Raw genomic sequence first — 24,448 nt, 5'->3', positions numbered from 1 at the left:
AACGCAGTGTGCGCCCATAGAAAACAATGGGAGGCAACGGAGATTGTGAGTATTTATTGCTCTGCAGGCGTTGATCGTTGTTGTCGGTCCTGCTATCCAGTGCTGACTTTGTCATGCTTGTTATGTGGAGCATGTTCCAAACAATGCAGCTCCACGTATGGTCTTCAAATTGCAACAGGACTATTTGGAGGTTGAAACAGTTGTGATTTTGTCATTTTGGCCCTCGTGTACCCAGTCTGTGAAACGCAAACAAAAAAAGTCTAACACGATATGCTTTTGTAATGAAGATCACTGATGATGAGTAAAGAGAATATACGAGTTCAAGTTTATTCAATATTTTATATCATTCATTATATTATTCAACATTTTATGTCAAGTTTATACAACATCAAGTTTATTCAAGTTCAAGATTTATTTCTTGCACTTATGCGTTTCAGGATACAATGAACGTGCAGGGAGGTCGCAAAACGCTACATTTATTGTTTTGTGACCTTGCTACAATGGCAATATATATTTTAGGAATGACAATGGTCAGGTACGCTCTCTAAATTTGTAGCACTCGATTTTAGGTTGGAATGAGCAATGAATAGCAACTTCCCCACTGATATTTTCTCATATATGCTAAATTTTAAATTTAATGTGATCGAATATGTGATAATATAATAATAATATATAAGAATATAATATGTGATAAATGAATGTGATCAACAGTAGATGTAAACAACATGAGTAGCCAGAGAAGCGCATTCTCAATAAATAATTGTCTTCTTATAGCATATATGTGCATGCCTATTAACTAAAACAATTATCACAGTTCCCTGACAAGTTTTAATTTCTGAGAGTGTACTGTAGAAGCTGCTTAGATCTACGACAGTTCATACAAGGTATTATATACTGTGAATGCCTTTAAAAATCCCATGTGACACATATCCCTTTACTTTCTGGAGATGCTGTGGTAGTCAAAGTTTGCGGGCATTACGCAGGTTCTGCACCCATTTCTTGAGTATGTCGAGGCAGCTGTGAAGTAACCTGCATTGATGATGATTATTCCAACTTTTATGGTGCATCGACAACAAAGGAAATAATACATCAGAACATTGGTTTGGGTGCAACCAGTTAAAAATGAATATGTTGTTTAATAAATGCATTGGACAAATGTTAAAACATCAGTTTAAAACATGGTTTACAATCCCTGTATCTTCTAATAATTAAAAAGATTAAAAACTATTCTAAAAAGAATATGGGGAACTCTTCTAAAAAGAATTATAATCTCTAATTATTATATTGCTGGGTTAAGGAGCCTAAAGTGTAAGGTGTGTTTCTGATGTGAACATGTAAGAAAATATGCAAAACTGAGAGAGGCTAACCACAGTGCGTGCACTGAGGTTGTTCCTTCCTGTAAAGTAGAAACCAGTGGATGAGGAACGTGATACTTACCTGTACACCCAGCCGTATCACACTGCACAGATTATTCACTGGGCAGCCCTCATGACGAAACCTGTATTGAGAGACCACTTTTGCCTTAAAACTGCTACAAATAGCACGACACGCTACAAATTATTACTATCGTAACAAGCTGACGACACAGCTCAGACCATGGCTCAGACACAAAGGCGTTATTCAAGTCGCGCCACACCACCGTTACGTAGGATTCTTTGTCACAAATCAAACCAAGGCACAAAACAATACCAATGCATGAAAAAATGTGACAATCGTGGTCTTATTATGACGTAATACCGAACTTGTGCGCGAAGGTAATTCAAAGAAATGAATGTGGCACTTGCTTCCGCAGAGAACACCGTGTACCATGCTAGCAATGCATGCAAAAAAGCGCTCGAGTGTTCGCACATATGTTGATGACAACACTACCTGTGTAGTGTAACATGTTCTTTCAAGCATATTATGCACTCAAACTGTATTTGCCGCCGGGTAAAATGCAAGTGTGCTCGATTGAACGTCGGAAGGGCGATCAAGCAACCTGCATCCAGTGCTCGTTTTGGGCAAAAAAACACTTCATAATGGTCAAATAAATGTACAGAATGGACGCCTATTTATTCCTTGATGAAGAGTTACTCACCTGTATAAGTTTAGGCCCTGTAACCTTGCCAGTACGGTTGGTACGACCGTAATTGCAAGAAGTTGCCATGATCGCTGCGGCGGCTGTTGTCGGCACCGTAAGATGGCGGCCGGTTTCTTCACGCTCGCGCTCCCTATCCGCGATCCAGCCTTTTACAATCGAGATCAGTGGTTTGGGCTATTTTCTGAATCTGTTTTGGCGGGAGACGAGTGTGGCACCTGGCAACCGTGCCTGTTTATATATATATATATACCTTGGTACTCGGTCTCGTCATCTTGTGGGGCTGACGCATAGACAAGAGGGCTAGGAACAACCCCATACGATCATCGTGATCGGGCATCCAGCCAGCCGTGAGATCGTGCTGTGATTGTGACGGATATGTCCAACAGTCGCATATCGTATTCGTTATACCATGTTCGGAGGTATTGTTAATGGCTGACAGCGTTAGGGGTCTGTTGTCGGAGATCTCCGCGCACAGGGATGGACAGTGCACAAGTACGACGCCGGGTACGTGTGGGGTGTACATCTGTACAGCTGGGAATTTCCTGCTTGTTTCACCGTTCACGCGAAAGGTGACAGGCTGTAAAAATTTGAAACACTGGCACGCAAGCTAACTTTGTGAACATTTATACGAGAGGAAGAAAAAAAGGAACACAAGGCAGTTGCTTGACAAGTGTGTCATGTCAACATATCAGTGATGTTATGGAGCGACTGATGCTCTCGTGTCCCAATGGAAAAACAGAGAGGCACTTACAAATCTTGTAGCTGCCCACACAATAATCATTGAGGGTAGACGTCACAGAGCCTATGCGTTTCGTTTTTCTCGTCTTGCTTTGCGTAGGTTTTGGGTACTTTTTCTAAACAACACATTGCGTTTCCCAACTTATTCACCCGAGACAAGATTATCGGTTGTTGTCCTTTCTCTCTACCCAATCTATTCGTGATACGAGTGATTCGAGCACGTGCTGTCACTGTTGCCTTAAAGGCGGTGGCCTACTCAGAGCGCATGCCGTTCTATTCAAACTGATTTCTCAATGATGAGCTGAGGTAATGAAACAAAACAAGTATGCCTCTGAAGGACCAGTGGTATACTTTGATTAAAGATAAAATGACACGAAATAAAATGAATGGGGTTCGGATCCCACTGCTTGTACCATTTAATCAATCATTCTTTAACTGAGCATGAGGGAGTTGTCGAATATCATTTTCAACATTATGATAAAACTTTCTTTCAAGAGCCAGGTAACTCGCTAAGCACATTGATGTTAAGGGAAGTGTCTCGGGACGAGAGCCTCCGATATATCTTCAGAAGAACCGTCTGTTTCAAATGTCGGCAGCTCTCATCCTGAGACACTTCCCTTAACATTTCCTTTTGCATTCACTGGATTTTCTACCCTTTTAAGTACAATGATGTTTGTTGGGGGCTGTTGGAAAGTAAAGGTACGTTATTGTCCCCGTAATGGACATTTCTTAGGCCTGGTACTTACTGAATACCCACAGACAAGCTACATAGATAAACACGAAAGCAATGAACACTTTAGGTTTCCTTTTTCAGAAAATTGTAATTCGTGGCTTTACACCATGCTATAACTAGGGTCCGAAGCTTTAGGCATTTGCCTACAAATGCCTAAAAGTGCCTAAACGCGCCATTTTTCAGTTTGCCTGCCTTTTTCTCGATCTCCTTCCTTAATTGCCTTTTTTTAACCTTGCCAGGCCCTCTTTGTCCACCTCTTCATGACTGTAATATATATTTACACACAAAAACAAAGAATCAGGGTGCTAACTATGCGCCATTTTTTGTGCACTTTGGCCTCCGACGAGCGCGGTAGAAGCACCGTTTGCAAGTGTGCCATATTAGGTCCGTGCTCCATGATATATGTGCTCCATGACATAACATTGTTTTGTTTTTTTATTCACTACCGTGGGTTGCATCTCTTCCAGTATCTGGATTCACTTTGGTTTTGTTCAGTACTTTGATTAGCTAGAAGATATTCACATTGCAGAAGGGATCAAGACATGCAGCCTTTCTTGGCATTTTCAAACCTTCAGAGCTGAAAACATGATTTGTTTTTGGTGCACTTTCAGGACGATGAACGGCTAAAATCAGTGAGCGGTGGTAACATCCTGGGATTGACCCCACGCATAGAAGTATTCTTGCACAAAGAGCTGATATTATTTAAACAAGCGCGAGCAGCAGCATTGCATAGATGAAAAGGTTTACATGAAAGTCAATATACATCTTCAGGAGAATGTGCCTATTTTCTTTGTTTACTGCCTATTTTTGTGCTTTTCAGGGCTCAAATGCCTACCTATTTGGGGCCTTTTTTTGTGCTAAAAATCCGGGCCCTATTTATAACTATGCAAGCGATGCCACTGTGGTTGGTTCACAGATTCACTTCACTCACCTGAGGGTGCTGGAGTTCTCGACTAGTTTTGAGATTAGACTTGTGTTCAACTGTAACTGATGTACAGATGATATCAAATGCAAAGTTCCATCCAGCAGGGTGTGGTAGTTTTTTTTAAGATAAACGAGGTAAATCAACAGCCTGTCACATCCAGTTTTGGTTCCACGGTGATGAAGCTACCACCCATTCACAGACATTACGAGGGTGCCCAACTGAGATAAAGGAGATTGACGACTGTTTTAGCAGCAAGTTTCACTTCAAATCGATGGCTTGACTGATTGACAGGACAGAAACTAAGAGCTACTAAGATTGACACCACGGTAGCAAAGATGCCGAATAAAATAATCAATTACAAATAATGGCTGCAAATCTAATTGAAATATTTTGCACAGTGACTGTGAGAAAGTATGTAACAGCATTTGTTTAGGTTTGGTCTGTTTCCATGCTGTCGCTTTAACGTACACTAGAATCTCAGCACAGTGTTGAACGTCCATTGCTGAGGACGTGTCTAAGCAAGTTTTACAACCAAACACAGGTGTCCCTGGCCATGTTTGGAACAACATGCTTTGTATTAGTGAGCAGAGATTCAATGAGCTGGTCAAGCAAGGCCAGATTCCTTTCTTTTTTTTTTTTCTAATTTGAAAATGATGACACCTCAGAAACAAAATGACTTTTGCAGGTTGTCGTACAAGATTCTGGGTAGAAGCGTTTGTCCGCTACTTCCTCTGCGTTCACGACCAGGAGGATGACCTGGTGTTCTTTGTACACAAATGCACACGTAACTCTCGATACATACCAAAGATAGAGGTAAGATCTCGAAGTATATGATTACAAATCTTAAAAAGTGGAAATTGCAGTGACTAACGCTTCGTATATGAGCCAGTTTCATGGAAAATTTAGAATTGCGTGACTTGTGACAGTTAAGTAAGATGGAGCTGTGATCTGCAGCCAGCAGCTGCAGTGTCATATCTGTTATGCTAACTGTTACAGTACAACAAAAGTACGACCTTACTAAGAGCTTACAGAAAGGAGCGGACCTGAAAGTGCAGTGGAAATGCCATTCTCTGCAAACAGTGCACTAGTTTAGCATGTGTGCTTGGCTTTACATGGGCAGTAAAATGTAGAGATGAGCCTTAGGAGGTTTAATTGCACATTTTGTTTTTGTTGAGGCTGAAAATACTCTGAGTGTCATAAGGTTTGAAGTTGTTAATGTTTGGGCACAGACATGGGTAGAAGTACTCAGAAGAGGCTCCAAGAGGCTTCCTTTGGCAGAGCCCCAAGTTGACTGGGAAGAGACAGTCTACCTAAACCTTATTGTGCAACAAGTACGTAAGCCTAAACTTTCTTGTAGTACAACAGCAGTGCATAATGTACTTGCTTGTGACACAAACAAACTAGTGCTGGCTAATTGGATGCTCACAGACCTACAGGCAGGGCCATACATAAATACATACTGCTGGCCCTCGAAGTTTAAAGTTTAAACTCACAACTGCAATAAGCTCTGCTCTGCCATGTAGTACTACCTGTAACTTGTGGTGTCAGGGTGGTGCAACAGCAGTTGTGTGTATGTGTGTGTGTGTGGGGGGGGGGGGGGGGGGGGGGGGGGGGCACGTGGTACTTTCGCCTGTCTTAGAGCTATATTGGTCATCATTATCCACATTTATCACTCGGCAAGACAAATACTTCGCAAAGGCTTCATTTCTGATGGTCGTGTTTTGGACTGTTTGGGATGTGCTTGAGATCAATTGTGTTACCCTTCCCTCGTTTAAAGTAACGTAACATTTTAACATTTAATGTAGCATAAGTATCGGTAGTCTGTTATTTTGCAGTGTTAAGGAAGAAAACACATTTTGAGAACAAGATTTATCGCTGGCACAGAGACAATCTGTTTTGCCGGCATAACGCAATAGCATACGGATTGTCTAATATAGATCGAGCTTATATTTTTCATGAACAAAGTAGGATAAAGCAAGCTTGCTGATGTACACTAGAAGCAGGCATTTCCTTGAGTTTCAGGAAGCACAGTATGATGGGTCAGCACAAACGAAGTCGACATGGCTATCTCCAAGAGGAATTGACTTGCTTTCGCAAAGTCATAGTGAAGTTAAATTTCCATTTTCTCGTGGCTTATTTGGCGTGTTTCTGTAAGTGTGACGGCAGTGTCGACGAGCGGTATCGTTACACCTTCTTTTGCCCTCTCCTTCTGCACCCCTGCATACAAGTTGCTGTACTCTCGCTTCCTTTGCCCTGGAGCCCATGCAGCTCCAGTATTCCCTGGAACCTCCCCAGTCCACTCTACGTTTGTACACACCATTTTGCAACACCGTCATCTCCCCTGCACATGCAGCTAGATTGAGGAAACTGTTCGATTAATCCAATAACATGGTATGGTCAATCTTGTTGTAAAGAGAAACTGTGGTCATACCATGGTACGTCAAGTTGCACCACACATCCCGTGAGCCTCAATATCAAAGCATCCTTGTTCAAGCCCTGCTCGGGCCATGAAGATTTCAATTGTTTCAGATGTTTCAATGCCTAGTAGTGGATAGACCTATGTGTCAATGGGCACCATGCACGCCATTCAGGTTCCTAGTTAGGTGGGATAAAAATGCATTGCGCATTAAAACTGGCAGCAGAACTGAGTTCCCACGTGAATTTCCCAGCTTGGCCGTTGTGAAAAGAGGAATCATAGCAATAATGAAGATATAGTCTTTCAATCTATATTGTGGCTTGAAGCAAGAAATTATCAAAATGTTGTATTGGGTGATCCCTTCAAAGGCATCTACTTAATTTTAGCGACAGGTGCAAAAAATGATCATATGACAGAGTGCAGTGACACTGTTTCTTCTTCTTTTGTTTTCTTTTTTTGTGGACTTCACTTGTCAGAATTTTGTACTATTAAGTGAGCAGCACCTTTGTGATGCTTGATGGGGTTGGGACACTTTCATAGATGTGGCTCGTTACATCATGGATGCATTGTACTGCACGCCAGAATACTGATGCAAAAAGAATTCTTCTTCTACTTGTCGTACTTAACGAGACACAAGCCCCCGAACACACTCCTGAGCAAAGCACAGACATCAGAGAGCTCAGAGCTGTGTCCATTTCCATTGGCAGCCGTAAGCATGTGACCTCTCGTGCGCTGCCCCACTGGCGGCGGCGAGGGCCGTGACGTCGGTGCCGCACGAGTTTCGGAACTCACTGTGTCCATTTTTTCTGCTTTTGTCACACCCTTCGCTGTGAAACTTTCAATGCAGTTTCATGTAGTTCAAAGAACCATCTTTTACGTTTATCAGGGAAAACCTGGGGTTACCTGTCATAGCCCCTTTAATACTACTAGATATGTCACTCCAAATGCAATTGTTTCAGGTCTGTAACCTAACAAAGTTTACCACAAACCTGATGCTTTCCAACTGGGAGCTGAAAACTGATTTATCTCTGCCTGCTAGTTCTGAAGTATGCTTTAAGCATTTAGCCATCATCTCTTCATAAGAGAAGTCGTCATCGTAGTATCATCATTAGTAGTCATCGTTCTGATGGTAAATAAAAGTGCATGGAATGTGCTGGAGGGCTCGATGAGCCACACTGCAGACTCATTTAATGATCATCTCGTCTCAGTGAATCATCAGTCTCGTCTCTTGATGAAAATGTGAGCCTACCTTATAGTGTTGGGAAGGTAATTCCTCCAATCCCCGATGTGGTCTTCAGCTCTCCTGCCATCTTATCCCTTCTGCTCAGCTAAAACATAAAAAAAGAGCGAAGGACCCGATGGGATTCCAAACGGTTTCTTGAGGCGCTACGCAGGGTGGATTTCTCTGTTTACAGTTGATATATTGGAAACTATATGACTCAGGGTGCATTCCTCGTGCTTGGAAACTTGCAAAAGTTATTCTAATTCCAAAAAAATCTGAGGCGTTATCGACCTATTTCATTGCTGTCAAGTTCCAAGATTTTGGAGCACATGGTATACTGTAACTTGTCTAGTTTCCTTGAAGAACATTATGTGATAAGTGGGCTCCAGTATGGTTTTCGAAAGCGTTTGTCTACTACCTACAAACTTATTGAGTTTGCACATGATATTGCCATGTCCATTAATGGTTGCAAAGAGGTGGACGAGATTTTTCTTGACCCGAAAAAAGCTTTTGACAGGGTGTTGCACTCACAGCTACTCTTAAAACTTTGTTCAATTTTTAATAATAACGAACTTATATCCTGTATCGAATCATACCTTACTGAAAGGCAACAGTTTGTACACCTTGATGGTATAAACACACGTGTTTCAAATATAAGCTCTGGAGTTCCTTAGGCCTTTGTTCTTCCCACTTTATGTAAATGATTTGCCCAATGCAGTTACCTCTAGTATGAAATTGTTTGCAGATGACTGCGTGTTGTACAGGGAAGTAGGTTCACGTAAAGACCAGGAATGTTTGCAAACATGTCTTTACTCCGTTAAAAGTTGGTGCGACTCTTGGCAGGTATCTGTTAATACGCAGAAAAGTGTGCGCATGAAAATAACAACTAAAAAAAGAAATGTTGGCAATAGTAAGCTGGCAAACATAAATACCTAGGTCTTACATTTAGCGAAGATTTGAAGTGGGACCAACATATAAATGATGTTATCAGCAGGACCAGTAGAAAGCTGTGTATGTTGAGGAGAAATCTTGGCGATGCCGATCAACATGTGAAACTTATTGCCTATGAAACCTTAGTACGTTCGGTAATTGACTATGGGTCTCTCGTTTGGTTTCTGGAAGTTAGAACGAGAATAAAAGAGGTTCTGGGTCAAAATCGCGAGTCAAAAACCGCGACAGCAAAAACCGTGAGTCAAAAACCGCGATAGACAAAAATCGCGATAGGAAGCATTAGCGACACACAAATATCGCGACACCAAAAATCGCGAGTAGGGGAAAACAGCGGCAGGCAAAAGACGCGACAGTCGAAGACAGCGACTACAAACGCGACAGCTAAAAACCTTACTCACTCTCCTTTAGAAGGGAGGATGAAAGGGGGCCATGAGTATATGAAAAGTAGGCTAACTCCCATTCCGGGAATAAAAGCCTTAAAGTAGTACAGTGGGCCATCCTAAAAATTTCAGATTAAGACATTTGATGAAAGTGTGTGTGTGTCAATTTACCTGGTAGCACGAAAGGTTTTGATGTATACAGTTTGTTTCCCAGAAAAAAAGAAAAACTCACATAAACATGACGTTACAGGGTCCACGCGTTCTTGTTCGCTGGTCAGTGGGGGTCAGCGCCCTGTCCCTTTGCCGCCGTAAGCCAGTTCCCCAGGAGAATTGGGGATAGAAGGAGCGGCCGAATCATGACCGAGCCAGGAGAAAGGCTTTTTCAGAGCCCCGGACAGCCGAGTAGCAGACGACAGCTTAGGCGTCAGCGCGACGTCACAGGCAAATCACAGGCTGGTACTGCTCTCCACCACCGTTGCCCACACCGGTCCCTTTTTGCGGCATACTTTAAATTCAGTTTCTGCGATAATTATGGCGTGATTAACTGTGGCGTGAATTACTTCTCATGGCGCATCTTACTGGCCTAATTAATAGTTTTATAGGAAGAAAGCAGGGTATTAAAAATGACTTCTGTGTTACTTTAAACTGCAGCTTTCGATGTGCTCAATCTGTATACTTCACACTTGTGCGTAACGCGTTACTTGTAATCAATTATATTTTTTAGTAATTTTTCGAGTAATCGATTACTCAGTAATTGGTTATATTTCCGGCAGAGTGAACGTGATAGCTGACGCGGGCAGGGAATGAGTGTATGCCATTCTCAAAAGAGCTTGAAATGATTCAAAGACGAGCTATTCGCTTCGTGTACAATAATTTATCCCGTTTTTACTCACCAACTCAAATGCTCCAGTCAGCAGGGCTTCTGAGTTTTCATGTCGGGAACAAAATAATGTGCCTTAAAACTCTTTGGTCCATACTTAACGACGAAGCTTGCATTCATCAAGGCCAAGTACTTGTAACTCTCCGACACTGGTAGTCGTCGCAGTAAGCACACCAAACATTTGGTGCAACATTGCTTCAAAACAAACTGCTTACGGTACTCCTTTTTCCATAAAACCATCGATGAATGAAATAGGTTGCACCAGACGGTCATTGACTGCGACACCCTCCCTTCTTTTGTCTCATGTATTACTGAGCTTTGTCGTGACTCATGATCGTGTTTCCTTTTTTTATATTTTGAGTACAGATTCATGTTTGTTGGTATAGTGTTTCCCCTCTGCTATTTTTGTTGTTGTTGTACTCTGTTATGTTTGTACTGGTGCTGGAATATGCGCACTGTTCTTATTCATGCATTTGTATGTCCCTCCTTCCACGGCGAGTCAATCGCCAGAAGTACTACAAATAAATAATAATAAATTTTTAAAAAGCTAAGCGAGGCTGGGACCGAAAGCATCCATCCCTGTAGGGAGCCAGCAGAGAGAGATCACTCATACTGCAGCAGATATGGCTGGTAGCACTCCCAGCTTGTACTGCAGTGCAGTTAACGAGAGAGAGAGAGCTTGAAGGATTGATGGGACCATGAGCTAGAAGAGTTCCATTTAAGAATCGTAGCAAGCACCCTCTGGGAAATTGGTTTGGAAAGATAGCAGTCGTCGTATGTAAATAATATTCAAGACCTTAACATAGTTACTGCATGGCAGACTACTGTAAACTACTAAGTAGAAAGTAGCTTCTTGCTTTTCCACACACGCAAAGCGCACTATTTATGCGCACGATTCTTCTCACAGGTAGAGTACACAGTGACATGTGCCATCTGCAAGCGCACCAGTCCAGACCACTTGCAGCTTCTCCGTCGGCGTTCGCAGGTAAATTCTTTGGTCGTCGTCTTTAAATTTGCTTTGAAGGTATTGTGCTGGGTCACACGGAGGGGGCATAAGGAAGCGTGTGTGTACAGAAACCATACAGGAGCCATGGGAAGTATAAAAAACACTGGAGAATTAGGTGCTATACTGATGGAATTAATATGTGCAGTGGTGATCTAAGATTATCCTAAGCCACATATTGGAAGCCTGGAGTTCCAACATCCATTCCAGAATGCAAGAACAGTAACTTATGTCTGAAAAACTCAGACATCGTAGTTTCTGAGTATAACATCCCATCCAGTGTACTTGAGCCCTTGAGGAACGTGCTGTAGGGGTACAAGCAACAGGGCTAGAGCATGTTACACAGTTCACATGCACTGCTCTAGCGAGGAAATGCTCGCGACATGGTTGTCTGAAATCGCCAACCAGTGCATACCTGCCAACTCTCCTCATTCATCCGGGAGACTCCCGGATTCGGACCAGTTTGTACGATTGTACGGCCGAGAAGCAAATCTCCCGGAAAATGCAGTTTCCCTCTCTATATCTCAAACGCCTGCTTTTTCTCTGGGCACACAGACGAAAACGTCAATCCAATACCAGCCCAATTGCCGTCGGCAGTGCTGCCACTTCCCGGAGCCTCTGTGTTACGGAGTTCAGGTGTTCTGGTCATGGTTCTAGTTCTAGCACTTCTAGTTTCCGTGCATTTCCTCCATGTTTTCGGGCAGCAAAGGTGCCTTTGCACTAGCTGTTTCGACCTTGCGTACCTCGCAAAGAGAACAGAGACACAGTTTTGTGACCTCACGTTCTTTTGAGAAAGCGTCATAGCCTAGTCACAGCTTGACACCCAGATAGTTTCTTGGAGAGGGCAAAGTCTGTTGCTGCAAAACTTGTGCCCGACGAGCCTTCTGGGGTGAAGTGTGCTCGTGTTACGTATGCAAATAAAAGTCACCCAACATCAGCTTTCTCCTACCCCCCCCGTGCGCGCTTTTGAAATCTCCTTAATTTGGATGTTCCCAAGTTGGCAGGTATGCCAGTTGGTCTGCAGCCTGCGCTTCCTTGGTTGCCCTCCCAAATGTTGTGCCAGTATTGTATTTAAAGGTAGACCACATGCTGCACATGTTTATTACTCGAAACAAATGGTCTTGTAACACCTGGAGATTTAGGATGGGATAAATGGTGGGACACTAATTCCAGACAACCGTCACGAGCAGTACATAGCTACAACCTCCACAATGACTCTGTTCTGCAATCTCAGAGTTGTAGTTTTGGTGATCACAATTAGGAGACAGATGGCAAGCATTCCATCCATTGGAAGATGTGGATTTGGCTATGCTACGTTGCTGGCTCTTGACAGTGTTATTCCTGTATTGTAGCTTGTGGACGTGTACGATTTCGATGTTTGGCATTTTGACGCTGAACCACTGCCCTAACATAAAGCTATTAAACATGATGGAAAGTAATTGTTCTGAGGCTGGAACATACAAAGGGACACGCACACTTTTTTGATGACTGCCATATTTAGCTGATCATAAAGCTGTTGTTGATATGACTTCTACATGCCATTCAAACAGCCAAATTGCGTATTTGAGCCAGCGCACAAGTTCCAGGACTTTACGGCTATTGGGATTTTCTTCACGATTGGGTTGTCCCTGCCCTTTGTACATTCGGAGGATGTATTTTAACGCATGCTTAACTTGAAGCGAGTGTACGCATCTCCGAGCCGTCACAGCATGGAAAACAAGGGGGAAGCGGAAGAGATGACCTACCCCACTATCTTCTTCACTGTGGACAGCTACGAAGAGGTGTGTGGTTACAAACAGGTGTGGTTCTTTGTGCTACATGTGCATGCTGAGCTATGCAGGTGTTTGGTGACCTCTGGCTGCGAGACGGAGAGCTTGTCTGCATTGAACTGGTGGCACATTATCACAAAAGACCAGGTGTGGAGGATAGTGGAAAAGTCCTGTTCCTGGGCTCTGTTGGGCCAGAGGCCCTGCGGCGGTCTGCCACTGGGGTAGGTGGCACTGAAAGTATGCAGATTCTCTGCCACAGCTTCTCACATTTACTCCAATATGGGCATACAAAAAGTTATCATTCAACATTGTTGCTTATTTTGATCTGTCCCCAAAATCAACAACATATTTATGTTATGTTGATCCTGCACTGCAATCTAGCTTGTTATTTTGAGGAAGATGTGTTCCATAATATGAAGCATGAGAGAAGGAACAGCAGGAAAGGCACTGGGGCACCATGTAACTCATATCTTGTGCTTCTGCCCTGAGGGCAATAAAAATAAATAAATAAATTGCCCACACGAGTAGGGCAGATTAAACAAAGTTTCGTAAAATTTTGTTACTGAATACTCCTAGTGTCTAGTAAAGGAAGTACTAGGGCACAGAGAAATTATTATCAGAAAATAAAGGAAAGCAAATAAATATCGGGACCAAAACGAAGCACGGCAGAGAATAGGAACAAGGAGACGCAACACAGACAACTGCCTATGGTTGGTGCCTTCAGTTCTGTGTCTGTGTTGCGTCAGTCCTTGTCCCTGTTCTCCACAATGCTTCTGTTGGATCTGAACCGCTCACCCAGCACTGTGTGCTTATAAAGTATCAGGAAGACCATTGTGAATGATGGTTGGACAGAAATAGGTAATTGATAACCAGAGGGAAGTTCCATCTCAAATCAAAGAAGCCAATACATTTCATGTCTCGAATGAACAGGAAAAAAATATACCTTGAAGCCCTTGGTGAGTTAGTAGAAATAAACGCGTTCAGAATTCTCTGCGCTACACGGTCCGGGAAATAGGAGAGGTTGAAAACACTGCCTCGCGGAAGGCGATGTCGTCGCATGTGGGTTTGAGTGTCCCCTGCAAGGCTATTTCTTGTCATATTATAGTGATTTTTTGCTCTGGCAGTGCTGTGTCTGTTTTTGTTTATGTTGGAAAAATTATCAAAGTTGACTCAGAGTGCCAAAAAGCACCATATTCTCTGCAACTTTCCAGATGATGTACAACACAGATAAGATTGAGCTTTATCAGGAATATGATCTGTCCTGGAAAGTTCCATATTATTTGATAGCCCCATGAATAAGAAATTAAACGGCATAAAGCTCGATCTTATTAATTTTGTACATCGTCTGGAAAGTTTCAGCGAAAATTGTGCTTTTTGGTCCTCTGAGGCAACTTCGATATTTTTTCCTGATAAACAAAAACCAACACAGCACTGCCAATGCAGAAGCCTTTTGTGTCCTAGGTTGTCTAAAGCTAGAGCAAGAAATCACTATAATGCGACAAGAAATAGTCTTGCAGGGGACGCTCAAACCCGCGCACGACGACATAGTCTTCTGAGAGGCAGTTTTTTCCTCCTCTCCTATTTCCTGAACCACATAGCACAGAGAATTCCGAAAGCGTTTATTTGCCCTAACTCACCAATGACTTCAACATACATGTATATTTTTTTCCCGTTCATTGGAGACATCAAATGTACTGGCTCGTTCGATTTGGTATGGAACTAGAACAGAGTGGTATTAATCTCAACAGGGGAGGTACGCCTTTGTGCGGCTACGAGGCCCCAGAGGCAAGGGCCATGCCCAGCTGGCCTTGAGGGATGCTCTGCAGCAGTCTGAGCAACCCTGGCGGCGCCTTTCTGATCCCAGCCTCGTGGCCAAGGGTTGCCAACCACCTGATCTGCGCAAGGTACGCTCCCATAACGAGGGGGTCGACCTCTTTGGAGAGGTGGAGGCTGCTGACTTGCGTGATGGTAGGTCCTGCTCCATACTGTGAGAGCGTAGAGGTGGATGAGCTTAAGAAAGAAATCACAGCTGGGTCATTCCATCCCAAACCAGCCAGGGGTGTAGCTCAACCCTTTTAGATTTCGCTGAAAAAAATTGTGTGCATTCTCTTAGGGGTGTGTATGTAGGATATAAACCTTTTTCCTCAAGATTTTCTTTTCTTGAGCATTGGGGGCGCCTTGAACTTTGCCCAAACATGAAAAAGTGTTGTCTGTTCCGTGTGTCCTTCTGACACATACAGACATAATTTCTGCACTTTCTTTGCCTGGCGTTAGAGGGGAAGGGTCCGAGAATGGAACGAGAACAAATCCGGTGACTACGTGAGAGCCCAAGAACGGTGCACGTTTTGGGCCAAGTTTATGATTAATTTTCGGCTAGTTACCATTCTCTCAGGAGCCAGAGATTATTTATGCTCATAAACTACTGTATGAAGATTCGCTTCACGTAAAAATTTGAAGCTGGTCTGTGTTCACTGCTCAAAGGAGTACAGAGGGCCATCCAAAACATTTGCAGATTAAGATGTCTGATGAAAGTGTGTGTGTCAATTTACCGAATAGCACGAAAGGTTTTGATGTGTGCAATTTGTTTCCCAGAAAAAAATCGCATAAACGTAGCTCTGTGCGTTCACCCATAACTCGCCACTCCGTGTATAATGAGGAGGAGAAGCATGATGCCACATCACTGATGGCGTTACAGGGTCCACGTGTTCTGGTTTGCTGGTCAGTGGGGGTCAGCATCCTGTCCCTTTGCCACCGTAAACCAGTTTTGCCAGTTCCCCCGGATAATTGGGGATAGAAGGAGCGGCCGAATCATGACCGAACCAGGAGCAATGCTTTTTCAGAGCCCCAAACAGCCAAGTAGCAGATGACAGCTAAGTAGCAGACAACATTGCTCTGAACCAATCAGCGAGCGTGGACTCTGTAGCGTCAGCACGAGGCCGCAGGCAGAACAGAAGCTGGTACTGCTCTCCACCACCGTTGCGCAAGGTCGCTCTTTGCGGCGTACTTTAAATTCAGTTTCTGCGATAATTATGACTGTGGTGTGAGTTACTCTCTCATGGTGCATCTTACTGGCCTACTTAACAGTTTTATAGGAAGGAAGCAGGGTATTAAAAATGACTTCTGTGTTACTTTAAACTGCAGCTTTCGATGTGCTCAATCTGTATACTTCACACTTGTGCGTAACGCGTTACTTGTAATGCTTACTTGTACTTGTTGTTACTTGTAATGCTTGCTGCACTAATCATATAGGAAAACTGTAGTTTGCAAAGCAAAGTGTAATTCCGTGAATTTCTTATTTTGGAGTGTAACTGCCAATCAAATATTCTGGAAAGAAAATCGTAATAAAAAAGCTAGATAAGAAGGGGCGTGTGATGTGATCAACGGTGCTTTTCCCGCTACCTTTTTGTGACACAGAGCGTCACTTCAAACTATTTTCAGGAATAAATAATGAATACCGCTAACTGTAAAGTACATTAAAGGAGCTCGGAAAGCACTTTACTCACTACCATTTTTTTAACCAAGCGGTTCGTAAGCTTATTAAAACCATGCGAAGTAATTCTATCAACAGGTGCACAAATATCGCAGAATTCCATTTTGAGAATCGCAACCGTGCACAACGGTGGCAATATCCGGAACGAGCCGCTTGCGTCATTTTGATGTCGGAAAAGTGGAGCCGCTGATTGGTTTCGAAGAACGTCTGCTATTTTTCACTCGGAACCCCGCTGCAACAGTGGAAGAGGTTTCTTTTTGCTTTTTTCTTTGGTTTATCAGATACAGTAAACGAAGATTGGCCTACAGACACTGTTCAAGGTTAGGCCGTGAGATTGTGGAGGCCATCCTCATTGAACTCCCCGAGCAAAGTCAACCAAAAATCGGTCAACTTCTCCCCGCTCGAACTTGCTTTCCCTAAAGCGACCTTCCGGAGTAGGTGGATTATGAAAATAAACTTCAAGTGCCAGTTGAACGCTGTTCTGTCTGTGTCTGTGTTTTGTATACTGTTCGTTATCGTGGTGACTGTTTGTTGTTGTGTTGTTGGTGGCAATACGTATAAACACAGTGCATCACTAAGCGCTGCTTCAGTTCACACCTCAAAATGATCGCTGCATCGCTATGATCCCTAATTCCGTTGCTATGTCACTATACCAATATTTGCTATATCACTAATTCGCTATGATCACTAGTGCCTGTCACTTCGACTAGCAACTTTGTTAGCCATTCAGTTAATTCCTTATTCAGCTGGAGGAGTGTTCTTGCCCATACGTTGTCAGATACAATCCAGCGAAATCTATCGCAATATGCCGTCGCCGGCATATCGTGGCATCAGGAGTTGAACATTCATTGCCTAAGTTACACACTAACATAGCCAAGCAGTGTCATAACACCACCACAATTTGTGGTCACCTTACCAATCATCGAGCTAAACGAGAATTGGTCGATGCAGACTACAAATGTGGTCGACGCAGACACGCAAGTTTGAGTTCATCTGTGCTCAGCACCATTTGTTTTGTCACCATATTGTGCATCAGTTTCATCCACCATATAGTGACCGACAACGCCGGTTAAGTTTGCGTCCGCTGACATGTCAGCGTGCACTGAAACAACACGGACTAGCGTAAATTTTAGCTGACCATAAAATGCACATGTCGCGAGCGGAAAACTGCCAACGGCAAACTGTGACTAACCCAGCCATAATATTGCAAGCACACAACTAACTAACCAACATGCCGCTCTGCTAAGCAAAATGGCTGTTAAAATGTGTCTTTCGTTCGACGACTTAGACACATATAGAAAAACCCTGAATTCGAGTGGTTAAATAGTGATGTTATGTTCTTAAGCGTGGCATACCATCCTACTAAGCAGCATTTCGCCTCGTTTTCCTTATTTCCAGAACATGAATTTCGAGAACGGGGGTTTCACGACCAGGAATATCAAGGTCCTCACTTATTCATCCCTTGACAGGGAGAAAGCAGGGGGAACGAAAGCGAAAAGAAAGAAAAGAAAACCAGTCATCACTGACCCGGATAGAAGCACGGTCGCCGCTTTCAACTTTTATTACGTCACCAAGGACGTTCTTTTCATTCTCCTCCTCGTTTGACCCGGAGGAGCGAGTCGAATGGGAACACGCACGGCGATGTTCAATTGTCTTTTTTTCTACGAAAATTTTCGTGTTAATCATCAAGTTAAGTTACCTGCTTCCACAACACGTTCGGAACGGAAAATTTTAAAAACTAATACCAAGTAGATAACAAAAAACTAGGGGTGTGCGAATATTCGAATTCTCGAATTCGAATCGAATACCAAACGCTCGAACTATTCGATTCGGGAATCGAATATCCAATATTCGATGTTTCGAATATTCGACTATTCCACGAATATGAGCGACACAACCCGAAAGTGGGCTTCACCTGATGCTTCCGTGCATGAGGTGAAGCCTCCTTTACGAAATTGCCCTTGCTGCAGGACCAACACAGGCCGGATGGTGCTTAGTTTAAGATAACGTTATCCAAAGTTAGTTTTGTAGACATCCTCTGTGGAAGGGGCGGCGCCCCTCCCACATGCAGTTTAGCGGTGCCGACGAGGGACTTTGATTCGATGCCTGTGAGGTTGCCTTTAAAAAGTTAGGACTTTTGAATAATGACTACAGCCCACGAACAAGAAGGGTGTCTTAAAGATGTCCTTTACATCTAAAATTTCAGTAGTGCAACTTCCTAGGACGAGTGCAAAGGAACTAAAGTGTGTTCATGGCAAAGCTGAGGCAGGATGCCAATTAGTTTGTTTCACAAATGGCCTGTGGTTGTCTGAAACAATTACAGCCTCATCCGTATAACATGCTACTGCCTGACAAAATTTTGAAATGAAGGTAACCACTCCAGTACTCCAGTAAGTGTAGGCTCACCTGAAAAGCAGGAAGCACTCTCATGTGAAATTAAAGATTAGGGGCTTTAAACAGAAGAATTGCATGTCTCTCTTGTGACAGTTAATGCCAGAAAAATTACACTAAAGCCATGGGCTACAAAATGGAAACTTTTAGTGCGAAAGTCACATATTGTAAATTTTGCACGAATATTCGATATTAGATTCGGTATTCGGAATTTTTTCCCTCATTCGATTCAATATTCGATTCGACTTAAAATATTCGGATTCGCACAGCCGTACAAAAAACAATGATGGAGGTTTATTGAAAAAAATTGCCGAATTAGCGCCTGCTTGCAGGTATACTTGGTTGCACATCAATTTAAGCTTAGCAAAACGTCAGCAACACGTAGAGCCTGCTGCTCATCACCATTTTCACCAAAGAATTGAGAGTCGTTTGTAGTCCCGCTTGAGCCATAGCAGATGTGACCGTTGTCTTGGCGTTGCTTAAGTCATCGACGCCAAAGCGTGACAACTTTCCTTGACAACTGTACTGCCAGTGTTCTCACAAGCTGCCGAGAGACTGCACTAACACCTTGCACGAGCGTCAATAGCCCGCGGACGTGTTCGGAACAGTCATGACGTCATACAGGATTTTCCAGGCTCATCATATCCACAAATACCCCCTTTCCTCTTATAGTTCTTGTGGACGGCTATGAAGGAGCTCCCTTTGTGCAATGGAACGTTCTACTTTAAAAGGTTTTCCTGTAGAATGTGGGGAGAGGCTTGCCATTCCTACTGATACCGTACATAATAACGAGACGAAAATACATGGACTACATATGGTTCGTACCTTGCTGGACCGTCCATTGTCTGAAAAGCGAGTTTCCATATTAATGAGACGAAAAATCATTGAAAACGTTTGGTCCTCACAAAAATCGTCCATATTAACGGGCACATCTGTACTGCATTCCTTCCATATGGCCCCAGTTTCCAAAGATTAGTGCTTCAACAAAGATCACTTAATGTAATGCAGTCAAACTCCTTTATAGCGAACACCTTTTTAACGAAAATACCACTACAGCAAATTTTTTTGCGGTCCCGCTGGAGCCCTATAGGTCCAATAATGGACATCCTTTTTAACGAAAATACCTTTACTGCAAATTTTTTTTGCTGTCCCCTGAGTTTCGTTGTAAAGGAGTTTGACTGTATAATTCCTTGATCCTCTGATTTTTGCGCTGTCAATGTCAGACATTCATGACAGAGCTCTGTCTGGTATAAAATTATCCTTTTATGTATACATTATACACATTCCCACTTCGACATTAGCATATACATACAGTATATTCTGTCAGGAAATTCACTAACACACTTAACTCTTGCATCAAGGGGTAACTTTGGGTGCTCCTTTCTCATTAATTTCAGCTGCAGCATATGGAACATATTGCCACTAGTAGTGGAGGACACCACATGCCTCAGGTTATTTGAAAGCAGAGCAAAACTACATCTTTTGGAATCTTGTTTCAACACAAGTGCGCTATGTATTACTCATCTTAGTGCCTGTGTAATTGACATTTTTGCCACAGGACAGTCATACACATCTCCATTCTCATACGTCTGCTTGAGGGACTGCATAACAGGGCTTGCCATAATAGTCTAGTTTTGTAAATTGCTAAACAACTGAATGCCTCACATAGACACCTTCCTCTTTTGACACCTTGAATGGGAGAGAGAGAGTATAAAGCTAAAATGCACCGCTCAGTTGTGTCAGAAACAGTGTCCAATTCTCTTGGTTGCACAGTGGCCGCATTCAACAAAGGAGACTGTGTGCTTGGTACATCTAGTACAAATAAGAAATAGTGCCAGCCATGATCGCACTTGGAGTGATTTGATTTTTCACGCTGTTTCAGAACTGGATGGCAGTGGATGGAGACAGCCGTTGCAATATGGGGGTCCCATTGGGATTGCACTGACCTATGTGGCTATATCGTGGCACCACATAGTGGCTGGTGAGGTCACACGTTACTGCGCAGTGTCTCAGCCATTTGCATGGTGCTAGATATAAATACTGGAAATCAACTAACAAGTTCTCTCAGTCATACAGTTTCATACTAACTGAAAAGATTCTCATAAACAGCTACACATGTAGGCTCCTCTACATGTTTGGCCTGAGGCTTTGCTACTCATCTTTGAATAGCTAAATACAAAGGGCAGCCAAAAACCCCTAATTACTACTGGCAAGAGATGCTCTTTCTGCAATTTAGACAGCAAGAGGTGTCAGTGTGTTTTATATTCACATAATTTTGCTGTAATCTGCCTATTGAAGTATGTCTTTATTTTGATATGATTTAAAGCTATTTTTGCCCAAAAAGCACAAATGAGTAATGAAGTACAGGTAGGACGTGCTACTGATGCTAATGCTTTGATGGTCATCATAGATCATTTTGTGTAACACCATCTGTGGAGACCAGTACCACCACAATAACTTGTGTATATGCATCAATCCTAGACAGTTTGAGCATGGTGCTAATTATACCACATATCTAGCTTTATTAGCTCCCACAGTACATCAAATGGCAATGCACATGGGGGCAGGGGCTCTGCACACAAACATTGTTTATAGGTACATAACAGGGCCTTCGCATTTAGCATGATGGAGACACCCGCGATATGAGCAGACATCTCTACTTTGGGTGGATCTAAATATATCGCCAATGGGATGCATGCTGGTCGCTTTGCGTCTTGATTTGCTAAGATGCATAGTCGCAAAAATTGTGTGAAACTCCTGCATGATCCATGGGGATGACTTATGATGATGACTAGCTGTATCTGAATGTCAGACAAACAGATCACACTGCATACTGCGAGGTTTCCTGTTGAAAATGTATCATGGTGGAAGATAGCTTTTGTGTAGTGTATTAAATAAGTGAAGGAATGACTCAAGAACTTGCAAATCCATGGCAAATACAAGCTCTGGACAGAGACAGTGCAACCAAAATGTAACCTGCTCTGAGTAGTTGAATTACACAGGAGAGATTATGCTGGTGGGAAAATTTCTCACTGCTTTTCATTTTCATTTCAGACTTGCTGGATACATGCAGGAGTCCCCTGCTCACTTTCTAGTCCCTCTTTGTATTGTCATTCAATAAAATTACGTGTGGTCATACTTAAATAATGTGGCTGGTTTGAAATCCACAGCATGATGATCACTCCTAGCCACGGTGCGATGAGAAGATCCCTCTCGGCGATCACTGCTAAGTAGCATTTATGGTGGTTTGGATCGCTTTCCTGTCAGGCGTCCCAGCCAGGAGAGACGCACAATGCCTGCCTGTCCTCCACTCAACAGCCAAGAGAGTCCATTGGGGTTCCATGACACCTGGCAATATTGTCCAACGTATTAAGGGCCATTACTAGTAGTATTTGTTTTGCTGGAACACTTCTACAGGAGCACATTGTAGCTATTTCTGCATAGCTAGTATTGTTGATATTACGACAGTTGCACAGTGAAAGAGAACATTTCTTTCTTTTTGTCAAACATGTCTTGGAACATTGAGTGCGGAATATGTGCATGGCTGATTAAAACCAACCCAAATTACCAAAACCAATAGTTTCTAAGCCTGATACCACACAGAACAGTGAAGCTAACACATGCTTCTTGAGCACTTTTAGCACCAGTCACTAGCAGCACGCCACAGCAGAGTATGCGAAAATAACTTTGATGTGCTCTGTTCTGTAAACTCTCTTAAAAGGACTATTGCATCCGTCCTGGTCAATTCTGAAACTATAGTGCCGTTTTACTCAGTGTCCATCACTGATAACAACGCCGAAAACCCAACATGAATTGGTGGCGTTGTTCCTGTGCAGTTTGATGTAACACATGACAAGAGCAGACGACACACATTGAGAGCATTCCGGGATTCCATCTCTAGAAACGTTAGCGCGGACAGGACCAATCTGGGAGCGGCTTGAGGGACCTTGGTAGCCTTGGCAAACGACTGACTGACAGGTGGGTGGGCGAGCCGGAAGGGGACAGCGTCTGCTCTGTGATCGGCTTGCACAATGTTGTTTCTGATTAGCGTCTGACATGTTCGTACAGTCATGAGCATAACACCATGTTCCACGCAACATGGACACGTCAGAACTCACACTGGTAAGCAAAAGTCAGTGTATTTACAGAGGACTTTTCAATTTCTATATTGTGATGCGAATGCCAAGCAGACGACCTCTGCCTCTGCGAGACAATTGCCTGCGCTGCGTTCCCATTCGTGTGACTGGCTTACGTCATCATGGTGTTAGTTGCAGAGGGAGTGTGAATCTTTAAAACTCGTTTATTTAATATGTAAGCTGTTTTCGGAAGAGAAACTTGGCCAAGATGACTGTGAAGCTGTGACGAACATTATCATATCGGTCTCATACATAAGTTCCCTGATGCGATAGTCCCGTTAAGCACCTTCATCAACAAATTTTATGCGTATGCTATGTGCCTTTTTTTTTCAGTAGCCGAACGTATCCCACTCTGCGAGAAGCAGAGGACACAAAAAATGACACATCTTTCAAAGCTATCGTCTGCATCGTCTGTCATTGTTGCTATGAAGTGACATGCAAGTGCCTCCATTGTGTATCTTTGCCGAAGAAAATGCATCAGATATGTACCCCGGACACGTTATTGAAGTACACCCCAAGCAGCCATTGCAGAACATGGCCTAACCTGGCCATGTATCAGTGAGGTATCAGCCACAAGAATACATGGAAGCACAGATTTGGTTTTGTTCTAGATGCCTCGTAACTCATGTAACATGCTAACATTCCAAGAGAGAACTGAGTGCAAAAATGACATTTTGCTTGTGGTGGGTGACCATTGGAAGATACACCAACAACTCTCGCTACATAAAAGTGCCTTAAGTTTCATGGGCCCGTAAAGTGAAATACAACCACCACGTAGAATCCAAATTGGGATGATACACACAAAGTATAAGGTATCAGTCCTCCATACTTTTCTTATTGATGAGTTTTTAAGATTGATAATTTTGCTGATCACAGCACCCATAGACTAAGGGGGTGTTCGTTTATTAAACTCGCACGACCAGCGAGTCGGAGTTGCGACGTTATGACAGTCATCATACGTCATCGACTCTAGCGACCCACCTCGAAAGAAGAGTCTGTGCGAGACTCTCGAGCACCTCTAGTGTTGAATCCTCGAATTTTAGAACGGGAGTTACTGTCACGTGGACAACGTCATGAGAGCCATGCAGCAGCGTTTTCGCCTACAAAGAGTTGACTCTCTCGACTCTCGAGTTGTTAGAGTCCAATAAACGAAAGCAACCTAAGAGAAGCAAAAGGAGGCCATTCCAGATAGGCAGACAGGTCCCACATGATAGTGAAGTACTATGTGACGAATTTGAGAATGATTAATAACTACTGTTAAAACTTTTTTGAAGAAAGATGACAACTTTTGAGCTGTTTCGGCTTTAGTCGGTGATGTTTGCCCGAAGCGCGGG

At 43.1% G+C, this 24,448-nt stretch overlaps 2 protein-coding genes and 1 long non-coding RNA gene across 5 annotated transcripts in view; 1 reads left to right on the top strand and 2 right to left on the bottom strand.

Annotated features, from left to right (window-relative positions):
- Positions 1-320: 320 nt before the first annotated feature.
- On the bottom strand, positions 321-2,249 carry LOC135394351 (uncharacterized). The gene is made up of 3 exons (XR_010422851.1): positions 2,078-2,249; positions 1,438-1,498; positions 321-1,029 (listed from the first exon to the last, which is right to left on the bottom strand). It is a non-coding gene; the product is annotated as an uncharacterized LOC135394351 (long non-coding RNA).
- A 67-nt stretch (positions 2,250-2,316) lies between these two features.
- On the top strand, positions 2,317-22,551 carry LOC135394350 (uncharacterized protein KIAA0930 homolog). The gene is made up of 9 exons (XM_064625054.1): positions 2,317-2,584; positions 5,162-5,289; positions 5,706-5,807; positions 11,233-11,310; positions 13,008-13,109; positions 13,169-13,318; positions 14,846-15,065; positions 20,861-20,959; positions 22,033-22,551. Exons 1-9 carry the CDS (start codon positions 2,509-2,511, stop codon positions 22,071-22,073), a joined length of 996 nt encoding a protein of 331 aa, XP_064481124.1. The 5' UTR covers positions 2,317-2,508; the 3' UTR covers positions 22,074-22,551.
- LOC135394349 (uncharacterized) overlaps positions 21,470-24,448 on the bottom strand; it is a 104,312-nt gene continuing 101,333 nt past the window's right edge. For all 3 annotated transcript variants that reach the window (XM_064625052.1, XM_064625051.1, XM_064625053.1), the window contains one exon: positions 21,470-22,326. In XM_064625052.1, coding sequence (XP_064481122.1) covers positions 22,216-22,326 — 111 coding nt within the window. In that variant the 3' untranslated portion in view covers positions 21,470-22,215. The remainder of the gene's footprint in view (positions 22,327-24,448) is intronic.

The sequence above is a fragment of the Ornithodoros turicata genome, chromosome 5, assembly GCF_037126465.1.
Source record: "Ornithodoros turicata isolate Travis chromosome 5, ASM3712646v1, whole genome shotgun sequence".
NCBI classification, from domain to species: domain Eukaryota; kingdom Metazoa; phylum Arthropoda; class Arachnida; order Ixodida; family Argasidae; genus Ornithodoros; species Ornithodoros turicata.
Note: the sequence above shows the minus strand (reverse complement) of the source record. Positions and strands in the feature narration are given on the sequence as shown.